The 11,440-nt window shown below is 50.2% G+C and overlaps 6 protein-coding genes across 6 annotated transcripts; 3 read left to right on the top strand and 3 right to left on the bottom strand.

Annotated features, from left to right (window-relative positions):
- Positions 1-643: 643 nt before the first annotated feature.
- CGCS363_v012594 (uncharacterized protein) lies at positions 644-2,266 on the top strand (the record flags this gene model as incomplete). Its single annotated transcript, XM_036644443.1, has 3 exons — positions 644-656; positions 940-1,606; positions 1,690-2,266. The coding sequence occupies 3 exons, from the start codon at positions 644-646 to the stop codon at positions 2,264-2,266; spliced, it is 1,257 nt and encodes a 418-aa protein (XP_036490920.1).
- Positions 2,267-2,410: 144 nt separating this feature from the next.
- azaE-2 (Ketoreductase azaE) lies at positions 2,411-3,673 on the bottom strand (the record flags this gene model as incomplete). Its single annotated transcript, XM_036644444.1, has 5 exons — positions 2,411-2,920; positions 2,980-3,273; positions 3,349-3,481; positions 3,541-3,592; positions 3,652-3,673. 5 exons carry the CDS (start codon positions 3,671-3,673, stop codon positions 2,411-2,413), a joined length of 1,011 nt encoding a protein of 336 aa, XP_036490702.1.
- A 707-nt stretch (positions 3,674-4,380) lies between these two features.
- hdl-0 ((S)-2-haloacid dehalogenase 4A) lies at positions 4,381-5,247 on the top strand (the record flags this gene model as incomplete). The annotated part of the gene is made up of 3 exons (XM_036644445.1): positions 4,381-4,420; positions 4,491-5,055; positions 5,121-5,247. 3 exons carry the CDS (start codon positions 4,381-4,383, stop codon positions 5,245-5,247), a joined length of 732 nt encoding a protein of 243 aa, XP_036491156.1.
- A 523-nt stretch (positions 5,248-5,770) lies between these two features.
- ordL-0 (putative oxidoreductase OrdL) lies at positions 5,771-7,372 on the bottom strand (the record flags this gene model as incomplete). Its single annotated transcript, XM_036644446.1, has 4 exons — positions 5,771-5,922; positions 6,001-6,036; positions 6,105-7,037; positions 7,135-7,372. The coding sequence occupies 4 exons, from the start codon at positions 7,370-7,372 to the stop codon at positions 5,771-5,773; spliced, it is 1,359 nt and encodes a 452-aa protein (XP_036491155.1).
- Positions 7,373-8,044: 672 nt separating this feature from the next.
- Positions 8,045-10,109, top strand: CGCS363_v012598 (putative transporter; the record flags this gene model as incomplete). The annotated part of the gene is made up of 10 exons (XM_036644447.1): positions 8,045-8,168; positions 8,224-8,287; positions 8,342-8,396; positions 8,458-8,519; positions 8,570-8,661; positions 8,717-9,086; positions 9,137-9,277; positions 9,331-9,473; positions 9,508-9,723; positions 9,775-10,109. 10 exons carry the CDS (start codon positions 8,045-8,047, stop codon positions 10,107-10,109), a joined length of 1,602 nt encoding a protein of 533 aa, XP_036490337.1.
- A 230-nt stretch (positions 10,110-10,339) lies between these two features.
- rhlG-1 (Rhamnolipids biosynthesis 3-oxoacyl-[acyl-carrier-protein] reductase) lies at positions 10,340-11,387 on the bottom strand (the record flags this gene model as incomplete). Its single annotated transcript, XM_036644448.1, has 4 exons — positions 10,340-10,578; positions 10,636-11,051; positions 11,106-11,256; positions 11,321-11,387. 4 exons carry the CDS (start codon positions 11,385-11,387, stop codon positions 10,340-10,342), a joined length of 873 nt encoding a protein of 290 aa, XP_036490336.1.
- Positions 11,388-11,440: the final 53 nt, after the last annotated feature.

The following is an 11,440-nucleotide window of genomic DNA, read 5'->3' on the forward strand; positions in this document are numbered from 1 at the left end:
CTTTTGGGATTTGGGGGCGCAATTATGTAGATAATCTAGGCCCTTGCTCATAGATATGCGGAGCAATACGGGTCACAAGTGGGAGCAAGATCAAGGTACCAAAATCCGAGTCGACCTCTTGTTGCAGGTGGCAAGCTATATAGCAAACCAGCAACTGGCAGCAATCGAGGCAGAGAAATTGAGTTATCGAGAGTTTGCTGGTTGGGGCTGTGCTGTCCGAAGCAAGGACAGATAAGGGACTGACTCCATAAAGATAGCAAGGATGACCGGCTGTTAGATAAAGGCTTCGGTTATAGCGATGCGGAGTAGGCCCTCGATATCGCCTACATTCGACACAGTGCCCATGAATCCCATCAGTGACCATAGTCAGGCTATTCACTGGACACATAGTTTTCTCTGACATTAGTTCATGTCGTAATAATTGACAGCGATTGCCACCATGCTCCAGACGTGCAATCGGTGTCGAAATCGAAGAATCAAGGTCTGTCCTCTCACCCCACAGCGCGTCGCTAAGCCTCGTGAACACAAACGGTCCAGGGTGGTTAATAACTGTCAGTTTAGTGTGACTCTCGCCTACCAGCATGTGCTAATTGCTCAAGAAGCGACCTGGATTGCACGTTTCGAGATGATGCTCTTCAGCAAGATGTCCCCAGAAGGTCTGCAGATCCATCTGCCTCAGCAGACGAGCTACGCTGAGGGCTGATTGATCTCGTAGTTATATCCAAAGTTTGAATGAGAAGATCGAGAATTTGCAATCCCAACTGGCTTTGAACCGGCCTGAAAGCTTACCTCAGTAGGTTGCCTCTCCAAAACCTATATCCTTCAATTTGGAGAGAATCAACTCCTCAGTGCTTCGAATAGCCAGTAACGAGTTCTGCACTAGGAACTCATCAAATAATGGCTCACAATCATTTCACATTTTGATACCCGCAAGGCCAGGGTCCGACATTCACCTTGACAACTCAGTTCCTTCTCGCTTCGCCCGCGTCGTCTTCGAAGCGTTGCCACTGGCCGAGGCCTCGCCTAACATCGATGATATCTTTACTGAGAGCGATAGCTCCTTGTCGCCAAATATTTACTACAATGACAGATCTCAGATCACACCCAGCATATTGAGGTACCTTCTTGGACGCTACGAACGCTGCATCACGCCTCAATATGCTGTATTCGTGCCTCAGCTTCTGACTCACGATGGAGCAAGTTTCAAGAAGCTGCCTGAGTCTTTGAAGTTCAAAGCCCTCATGGCATGTGGCATCGCTGCTGCTCGAGAATCTCATCGAAATCCCAGCTGGAAGCCTCTCGCGCAAATCTGTCGTGGTTGGGCAAATGAGTTGGTCACGCCAATAATCTCAGCCGGAGATAGTGATACTCTGACAGCTGTTCTACTTCTTCTCATCTATGAGTTGGCCGAGCCGAGCAGGGGCGTCACCTGGGAACTACTCGACCTCGCTGCGCGCACATGCCTGCAGCTCGGCTGGCACCAAGCTCCTCTAGCTCCAATTGCGGGGCGAGCTGGACAGGATGGTGGCCAAGACAACATGAGCAGAGCCCACAATTGCGGCCCCGATGAGATCCGTCTAATGTCAGTTCTACGGAAGATCGAAGGGTGAGAAGAATGAGGTGTTCCGCAAGTGGTTGTGCTGCTGGCTAATAGTCTCAGGGCATTACAGACCATTTTCAGAGACCCAGTATGCTGAGTGGTTCCAAGTTACCTACCACGTCCGAGAGCGAGACTCTGTACAATCTGTATGCCCGAATCTCTGACCAGCTTTACGGCCGAGGTGGTGTGTACGAAGCGCAAGGATGTCCATTCGTTGGCGAGGTGGAAACACTGATGCATCTTCTCGACGCCTTTCATACACAACACCCAGCCGCCAAAGAGACCTGGATTTCTTTCCTCCCGATCTGCTTTGCTCATAAGCAGTGCCTGTTCTGTTTTCAAGAAGCTGATGAGGACAACGCCAAAGGCATGAAGACTCTGAGGCGCAAAGTTGTGACCCAATCATCCGAACTAATTTCCACCGTTCACGCCTGTGCTTCGTCGCCGCATGATTTCATCCCGCCAATCATAGCTAGCTCTAGAGCCTTCATCGCAGGATGCTCTATTGCGACGGGCATCTCGAAGAAGTGGACGCCCGCACAGTCGCACGCAAAAGATTTGATAAAATGCACCGAGATTCTTGCTCTCTTTGCGCCACACTGGAAAGGTGGCGATGACTATCTAAGCGTTTGGAGAACTATTATCAACGTGCTTGAATTGGAGTAGCAATTACAATGAGACAAGTAAGGCAAACACAACTATTCGAAACGTGAACCCTTTAGCCCCACGCCTAAGACTCGTCAAGTCACTTTTGCAGCTTGGTGGAGGAAGTCAAAGAGTTAATGCCCTGATTTCTTTCCTTATCCGCAATTACGCAATCCCTAACTTGAGAAAAGAATCGGTTGTATCGCCAATGCATTCCCGGAGTGACCGAAACTCGATTCCCAGCAGTTGGCGGGCCCTTGAGTTATCATAGCCGTATACATCTTCGGGGAAGTCATCAATCGGATTCTTAGGTAACTTGGGTGCAAGTCCCGGATGCGTGTCCAGGATAGCGTCGACAATTCGTTTGTTTGAATAATGCCCTGCGGTGATAAAAAAGCGTTTGCCTGCCGCCTCCGGAACCTCCATGGCCCTCACATGTGCCAGCCCAAGATCTCGGACGTCAGTAAATAAGAACGTGCCGGTTGGGGGCAGCTTGTCGTTTTCGATCTTTCCTTGGATGAAATCGCGAATCCTTTGGTTAGACGTATTGAGGCTATCGGAGTTCTCAAGATGATGAATGACTGGGCCATACACCATTGGCGGGTTCATTGTCACCAAGTCAAAGTTGGGATTCTCTTCTTCGACAAACTTCCATGCCGCTTCTTCTGCGAGTTTCTGTGGTTACAATCTGTCAACTACCACCATCATATGTTTACGGTAGTTTCTGTCCGCACCTTGCTGCCTCGATACGCCAGGGAGCGTTCAGCCACGGCCTCATCCCAAGTTATCGGATTCCATGAATTTTCGTCGTATACTGAAGGTGGTGACGCACTGTTGACGATGGCTGCAAACGACGAGGTTATTATGACGCGCTTTACCTGGAGTGCGTGATTCTTGACTGCCCGAAGCAGCCCGATGGTCCCCTTGATAGCAGGATCGAGGAGGTCTGTCACGGGATCGTCAAAGTTCTCATGGAACGGCGACGCAGTGTGGATGACACAGTCGAATTGGGGATCGGATTGAACAGCCTGCACCGGTTCAGGCGATAGTTAGCTTTCTGTTCTGATCCGTTCCGTTACACATCTGTTCATCACAGGCCTCACATGGTCAAAGGCGCCTTCGCGGGCGATGTTGCTGACAATAACATATGACAGTTTCTCTTTCGGGATGTTCTTGTACGCTGCAAGAATTTGCTCTCCCTTTTTCGTAGATCTGACGGTGGTGGTAACCGTGTGTCTACCATGAACACAGAGATCAGCCTCTATTTCACTCCGTATCTGGTAGTCACGAAATACCCGCGATCCAGCAGTGTTTTTAGAACATGTGCAGCAATGAAGCCACTCCCTCCTTTAAATAGTCAAAGGGTCAGAATGAGTAGTTTGGTGGTATCTTGTTTGAAAACTCACCTGTCAAAAGAACTCTACTCATTCTGGGGATTCGCGATTTTCCGTCTTGTGCTCAACGGAAGGCAGGCAATGCAATTACGCACCTATCTTGCTGATTGATGGTGTAACAATCTAGTAGTAATTTGCCGTTAAATAACGATTTGCCTGGGAAATAATCGGCCCAGTCATGAATTGTCGCACTGCGATCCCATTTGCAAACGTAATGAACTCGCGGAGAATGCATGAAGCCGTTTCCCTTTCCCCAGTTGGCATCTTCCCCATAGCCGAGATCTCCTCGGTGTTCCCCGTGTGTCTTGTCGCTTTCCTCGTTATTCTCCGGTTACCCCTGGATGCCGAATCCTCAGGGGGGCAGTTGCGGGGCAGACCTCGGCGGTCGGCGGCCGGAAAGTCTGATGCGACGCGATAAGCCACCTATCCGATCTGTGGCTGCGGTAACTGGCCGGGGCCAACGCCTGTGATTAACTGAGTTGATGTTCTAAGTACGTCACATCATTTAAATTAAGTAAATCAGAGTGATTTGCCGCTACATCTGACTTTGATTCGTATCATCTTATGCTCTGTAAGCTTGCCGCGGTCCCTAAATCAAATCCCTGCCGCTGTCCCAGTTTCTCACTAACACGGCCCCAGAAAGGCACGTCGTCTTAACCACCAGGTGCAAAGGGCTGGTCCTCTTGTCGTTTATACCACCGCCGGAAAATTGTCCAGAGTCCTCGCCTTCCACTGTTTATAATGGCACCAGCAAACAAGCACGTCGTGTTCGATGTTGTTGGTACGTGACATACCTGGTCACGATGACTACTACATCGATATAAATGGCTGCTATTACTAATGTTCTGTAGGAACACTGATCTCCTACGAGGCATTTTTCGAAGCTATCGAGGCTCGGCTTGGTGATGGTCTGAGAGCCAAACATGTGGGACCCCGCCTCTTTGGATACGCATGGATGGAGGCGGGCGAGAAGGAGTACACTTACATGACGATCTCCGGAGCAAAGTACGCGAAGTTCTTTGACATCTTCCGGTCCATCTTCTACAGAACCCTTTGGCAGGCGGGTATACAGGAGCCGCGTAAATTCGCGACGGACGAGGACCGCGAGTTCTTGCTGGCTTCGTACCGAGCACTCAGGACCCGAGAAGGCTTAAGTGAATGCTTCTCAAAGCTCCGAAAGGCAGGATTTACCGTCTGGTGTCTAACAGCCGGTGACACCGAGCGCGTGGGCGGATATCTTGCCAAGGGCGGAGAGGATTTCCCCTCCGAAAACTTCGTCTCTTGCGATACCATTGGCGTGGGCAAGCCAGTGCCGGAGACCTACGAGTACATTCTCGACAAGTTACCCAAGGAAGAACGTGAGGTCTGGTTCGGCGCCGCACATATCTGGGATACAGCCGGTGCGCGGCAATGTGGGTAAGCTCACGATCACTTCCAGCACTTGGTAGAACGTAACAGGCTAACGCCCCATTCACTACTAGTTTCAAGGGTGCGTGGGTATCTGTGTGGGAGAAGGAGTCTTGCTCCGATTTATATGGAGAAATGGAGGTAGTCGCAGATGACCTCCCTGGGTTAGCAGAGGGCATCATTGATTATTATTCCAAGTAGGATTAAAGAAGAGACAGCCTAAAACTCCTGTACATGGGCGGCTACATTTTATGTGTACTCGTTGACTTTAATGAGGGACGACGACGACAACAGCAACGAAAACAGCGACTACAACGCTAACAAAAATAGAGAGTACACAGGAAAGATAGCCGCTCTAGCACAAGAGAAATAGTGGTTCTGTTAAAGAATATCGATCTATTGAGCTCATTTTCTAGCTAGAAAACGCAAGTACGTCAAACAGCCGCCCTGTTAAAACCTGCGTTGGTGTATGTTTTGACGTAGAAAGAGAGACTGTTTAAAAATTGAAGATGCAAGATTCTCGTTATCAACTCCCAGCTGAGTGACAAGCGCTCGATTTAGTTTGGTATCGACTTTGCCACAGATGTTAACTACCTAGCTGCCATGGTGGAGATGTCCCCAATAGATCGGGTGGAAGCGTTCAAGCGTTTCAGAGAAGATTAATGATTTCAATATGATGGACTACGTAATTTATGCACATTAAGAAAGCGAGGTTTAGTTTCGACTACAACTTGCCCCTCACATGCTGGACACCGTGTTCGTCTATGATAGAGTTCTTCGTGTTTTCCAGACGCTCCTTAGTGGCCTGGAATAAGGAGGGTATACCTGTCTCTGCAAAGGACTTTCCGTGGCGCAACATCTGCACCACTCCCTTGGCTGACAGCAAAATCAGTGGCATGCCGTGGCCTGAAAACCCCCCAAGGATGAATTGGCCCGGTTTTGCAGGTACCTCACCCACATACGGCATGAAATCAGAGCTGAAACCCATGACTGGAGCGACTCGTATTAGCTTGACTGTGCAAATCGGTAGTGTTCATCGTCCCTGAAGTTTGACTTACTACCAGCCCAGACTTTGTCAGTATAAGCACCGCTGTTCTCCCACCCACGAAATGTCCTCTGCATCAACCCGTCAAAATAAGTCCTTGCTGGCTCAATGAGCTTGCTGTCGTCGAACACATTGTACCACTGAGACCGGTCGGCCCAGAAGGTCGGCTTCGCGCCGCCGACAACAATACTACCATCGTTCCTGGGTATAAGGTAGTCGTACATTGACGGTCCGTGTCGGATGCTGTAGGTCTGCGACATGTACGGTGCTGTTTCCCCTTGAGGCACCACAATGCGACTGCAGATGCCTCGTACGGGCACAATATGGTTCTTGAACTCTGGGGCCAAGTGTGAAGTGTATCCGTTAGTAGCCAGTAAAACCTTCTTAGCCTTGATACTTCCTCGCGCCGTGGAAACCTCCCAGCGGCCGTCAGGGAGGGGATTTTCTGAGATATGAGTGACAGGGGTATGAGTCTGGAGGTTTGCTCCTTTCTGCACAACGCCTTTCAGCAAGTGCATTACCATCTTATACGGCCAAAGATGGCCCGCTGTGAACGTGAAACACGATAGGGCACCTTTTACGCCTGAAACCTGAGACTTCTGATCAGCAATTCTCCATGTGCCAAGCTCAATAATGTGCGGGTAGGGATTGTTTACCATTTCAGCCTGTGCCCGAGGTGTGTAATGCACATCCTTGAGATTAGCCACTCCGGACTCGACCAGCTTCGCGAACGCCTCCTCAGTTGCGGCAGCGAGACCCTCATCCAAAGTGGCGTCGCAGGTCCTGGTCAGAGTGAAGTCACAGTCTATCTTCTCCTTCTCTACGAGTTCTTTCACTGCAAAGACCTGTGAAGACTCGAAGTTGGCGACCTCAACCGCGGCGTCCACGCCATATTTCTCGATGTACTTGGGTATGTTGAAGTAAACATCAGGCTTCAGTTGACCGCCTAAGCAGTGGTGTTAGATCTCTTGTTATCGGCTGTTGAAATGGTTTCCTGAGTGAATTTCAGGGAGCAAAGGAAGTGGGGATAAACTTGCCGTTACGCCCTGTGGCACCTGAGCACGCCTCTCGAGCTTCCAGAATCACTACAGATGGAGGGGAAGGGTTGTCTTCGTGAATGTAGTGGGCAAGAGCAGTGCCAGCAAACCCAGCGCCGATGATCAAAACATCGCACTCGGCAGGAAGATGCTCGGTGCTGCGATGACTGTCCAACTCGCGGAGCTCTGTTCTCCAGAAAGGCTCGGTCGAGTTACCGACGGGAATAGGGCTTTGGTCCTCCATATCGGCTCTGACACTGTGCATCCTTGTATCAAATGGGCGATAAGAGGGCAGCGATGATAGAGCAACAAACCCCTTTATTATACTCTACTACTTATGATCAGAATACTTCCGCCGAAAGCATATTCGCGTTATCTCGATAGCCAGGAAACGCATGCTCCGTTATCGTCAATACTGCATGGAAATATCACCCAAGCACATCTCCGCAGAATAAATACCCACAACTGCTCCACCCCCGCCTTGGGGGCCGGGGCCCTCGGTGATACCCGCAACTTTTGAAGTTATCCACGGGAAACACCGAAGTGCTCGATTGACTGGGCGATACGGATAGTCTCTCAGGAAGGGGACGTATGCATCAGTCCATTGGGCGCGGTCTGGCTCCCGGCTCAGGCCTTCGGTTCATTGAGTAAGATACACTGATTTCTGGCTTGACAAGAATCCTGGCAACGCGGCCTCATCTTTATCTCTAGCGCTTGGCCAGTGCCAATATTCCCGAGATAACGGGTCACCGGTGGGAGCCAACATCCCGACATGCTTTGACCCAAGGCCTCTCCGCATTTAACACTTCATCCGTGCATGCTCTGTGGAATGACAACTGCAGAACTACCAGCTCGGTTCCAAACCACCACAACAGTCAGCAATCCATCGCCGTTGTTCTTATACAAGTGGACCCCAATGGCTTCTCCAGGTGCTGGCCCGCCGTCGATGACTCGACCTGAATCGAAGGATGGCTCCAAAGATGACGAGAAGGACCTCGGAATCGAGCCAGTGACCACCACTGAAATGGGCAATTCGGAAGGTAAGACGTTTTGACATCGTTTGGAAGTGTAGATCGACGCTAACTTGAACTCAAGAGTATACGGAGGAGGATTACAAGAAGTTGACGCGGAAGATTGACCGATATCTCATTCCAACCATGTAAGTTTGTTCTGCTTGATGTATCACCCGTATTCATGCTAACGCCAACACCAGGTTCTTCATGTATGGCATCCAACAAACCGACAAGACGTCCATCAGTATTCAGGCGGTATGTCTTCAACTCTTGACTCCAATGGCTTAATCATCTCGGCCTTACTAACGCAAGGAAGCTTTTTGGCATGAACACCGAGCTGGGACTGCATGGACAGCAGTACCAGTGGTTGACAACCATGTAAGAACACCACCTCTGCATCCGAGCTGGCTTCTCACACAAGTCATTAGCTTTTACATCACGTACCTCGTCGGCGAGTTTCCGTCCACCTGGTTGCTGCAGCGGTACAACCTCGGCCGTGTTCTGACCGCGTACATGGCTGGTTGGTGTAAGAAAGATTCATGCCTCCGAAGAGAAAGTTGCTGACAAGCTGCAAGCCATTTGTCTCCTCTGCATCAGCGCATGCAACAATTGGGCCCAGTTGATGGCGCTCCGCGCCCTTCAGGGCTTCTTCGAATGCAACATCTCTCCTGGCTTTCTCCTAATTACTGGCGCATGGTATCGCACGTCTGAACACGCCCAGCGCTCCCTGTTCTGGCAATCTTCGCAAGGCTTCTTCACAATAACTTGTAACCTGATCTTGTACGGAATCGCCCGACACGCTGTGGCAAAGGGCGACATTGCAGCCTGGCGCACGATTTCTCTCTTCCTCGGCGGGCTCACACTCATCGGTTCCATCTTTTGCTATTTTGTCCTTGGGATGCCCCAAAATGTCCCGTGGTTGACCGAAGCGGAGAAAAGAATGGCGTAGGTGCCTTTGGTATCATGATGCCTTGTGCAACACTAATGAGCGGCAGAATCGCGCGAGTCAGCCAGAATCAAATTGGAGAGGAGACCGCCAACAAGGCATGGAATTGGGATCACGTCTGGGAATGCTTCAAGGACCCGCAGGTGTATTTTGGCTTTTTCAATACGTTTCTAGCATGCATCCCTAATGGGTAAGTTGAAAAGCTTAGCTGCATTTGATGAAGCTAACAAGTGAGTGTCGTAGGGGCATTACCACCTTCAGCTCTCTACTCTACGTCACCTTCGGTTTCGACACATGGCAATCTATGCTTTGGGGTTTACCCCGTAATGGTATCGTCCTCCCTATTCCTGTTCGCCCCGCTCTTGTTCCGAGGCTTGGTTACTTGGGTAGGAGAAAAACACGAAGTTGACTCGAAACCAGCTATTTACGTTATTGTCTTCATCCTTGTCGCCTGGTACCTTCGGAAATTCCAGAATCAGCGCATGTTCATCATGATCATCTCATGCATCTTACCTTTTGTTGGTATGCTAGTGATGTCTCTGATGCCAAACACACCGGAGCACAAATGGCTCAAATGGGGCATGTTCGACGTTACTGTGGTCTTCTCTCTATCGCTGTTCCTCGGATGGAGTTTAAGTAGGTCTCGTCTCCTAAATGGTCGACTTATCTGACGTCAGTTCTATTTAGTTACCTCCAACATTGCAGGGACGACGAAAAGAACAGTAGTTTCGTCCATGACACTGATTGCATACTGTGGTGGGAATATGGTCGGTGCTCAGGTTTTCCAAACCAAAGATGCCCCTCGCTATGTCGGTGGCACAATCGCGTGCTCTGCCTGCTTCGGTCTTCAAATCTTGGTCATCATCTGCTGGAGGCTTTGGTACATGAGAGAAAATAGGCGCCGAGACCGGGCTCTGGCTGAGAGTGACATCTCTGAGGAAGAACAAAAGCGGCTCGGCAGTGAGTTGGGAAAGCGGGATACGACAGATTTGAAGAATCCTTACTTCAGGTACGCCATGTGATGGGAAGAAAAGAAGGAGTTGTCGTTCCAGTACAATGCGAAATCTAGTTCAGGACAATGCTGTTGTTCTTTTTCCTTTTCTTTTTTCATCCTTACGGGGCAAGCAGCAAATCGCCTGCTTTATTGTATTCATGCTCAAATCTTAAACCACCTATTCGCGCACGAAGATGACCTGGTTGAAGGCTGCCACTTGATAACGTGCTACCTGATGCTCAGTTATCAATTGAATGTTTAATCCGAGTTGGAAGTGACGCCTTTTAGGATAAGCAACCTTCCACCTTCAACTCGAACCACCTTTCCATCCATGAAAGCACCTGCCTTGCTCATTATCCAAAGCGCGCACCCGACCATGTCCTCTTCGTTTCCTGCCCGCTTGGCCGGAGTCTCGCCTGCCAAGCGCAGATTGGAAGTGCCGTCGTCGGGAGTCATTCCTGAGGGAACAATCCCAGGAGATATGGCGTTGATGCGAACTACAGAGTCAGCGAGGCCTTTGATGCATGGTCAGGCAGCGGTGCTCAATGTCTTACTATAGAAGTTTGCGAACTCGGCCGCCATGATTCTGACAAGATGGTCCACTGCGGCCTTGGAGGTTTGATAGCAGGGAACAAACTGGTGGTTATGCACGCTGGCCGGACTGCTGAACAAGATGACGCAGCCCCGTCCGTCTCCTTGTGTGGCTGCCGAGCCCAAGAGACTGATTAATCCGGCCGTTAAATAATATGGTGCAAGGACATTCAAGCGAAAGGTATGTTCCCAGCCTTTGTACGGCGCTGATAATGTCGCGGCTTCGAGTTGGCCCAGACTGTCGCCTGGAGTGTACGTAATGTCGTTCATGTATCGAACAGCGGCGCAGTGAATCAATGCATCTAACGATGTTCGATTAGATCTGATCCTCTCAACCACATCTTTGACCATGTTTTCGCTGGAAAGATCACCACAGATTCTGCCAGGAGGGTCAACGAGTGCTTATGTTGGGGCACTAGGGAGCGAGACGAACATCACCACTTCAGCACCTGAGTTTGAAGACGTCGCTAAATTCTCAACTTCAGTTTTGGTATCCGCGAGCGCCTTCTCATTTATGTCTATGAGAATGACGTTGGCCCCATTCACAACGCATCCTCGCGCCAGCATATGTCCAATGCCAGAGGCTGACGATGTCAGTCTGAGTTACGACTCTGTCTACAGGTGAGAAAAGCATAAGAGGGTTCTCACCTCCACCAGTGATTGCAACCCATCGGCCGGCGACGTCAAATAATTCACTAATGCGTAGATTCGCCATGTTGGAGAAATGGAGTGCGGACGCCGTGCAATGCCGTTCAGCCCGGCCGAAGA

The sequence above is a fragment of the Colletotrichum siamense genome (assembly GCF_013390195.1).
Source record: "Colletotrichum siamense strain Cg363 chromosome Unknown KSG_Cg363_contig08, whole genome shotgun sequence".
Classification (NCBI taxonomy): Eukaryota; Fungi; Ascomycota; class Sordariomycetes; order Glomerellales; family Glomerellaceae; genus Colletotrichum; species Colletotrichum siamense.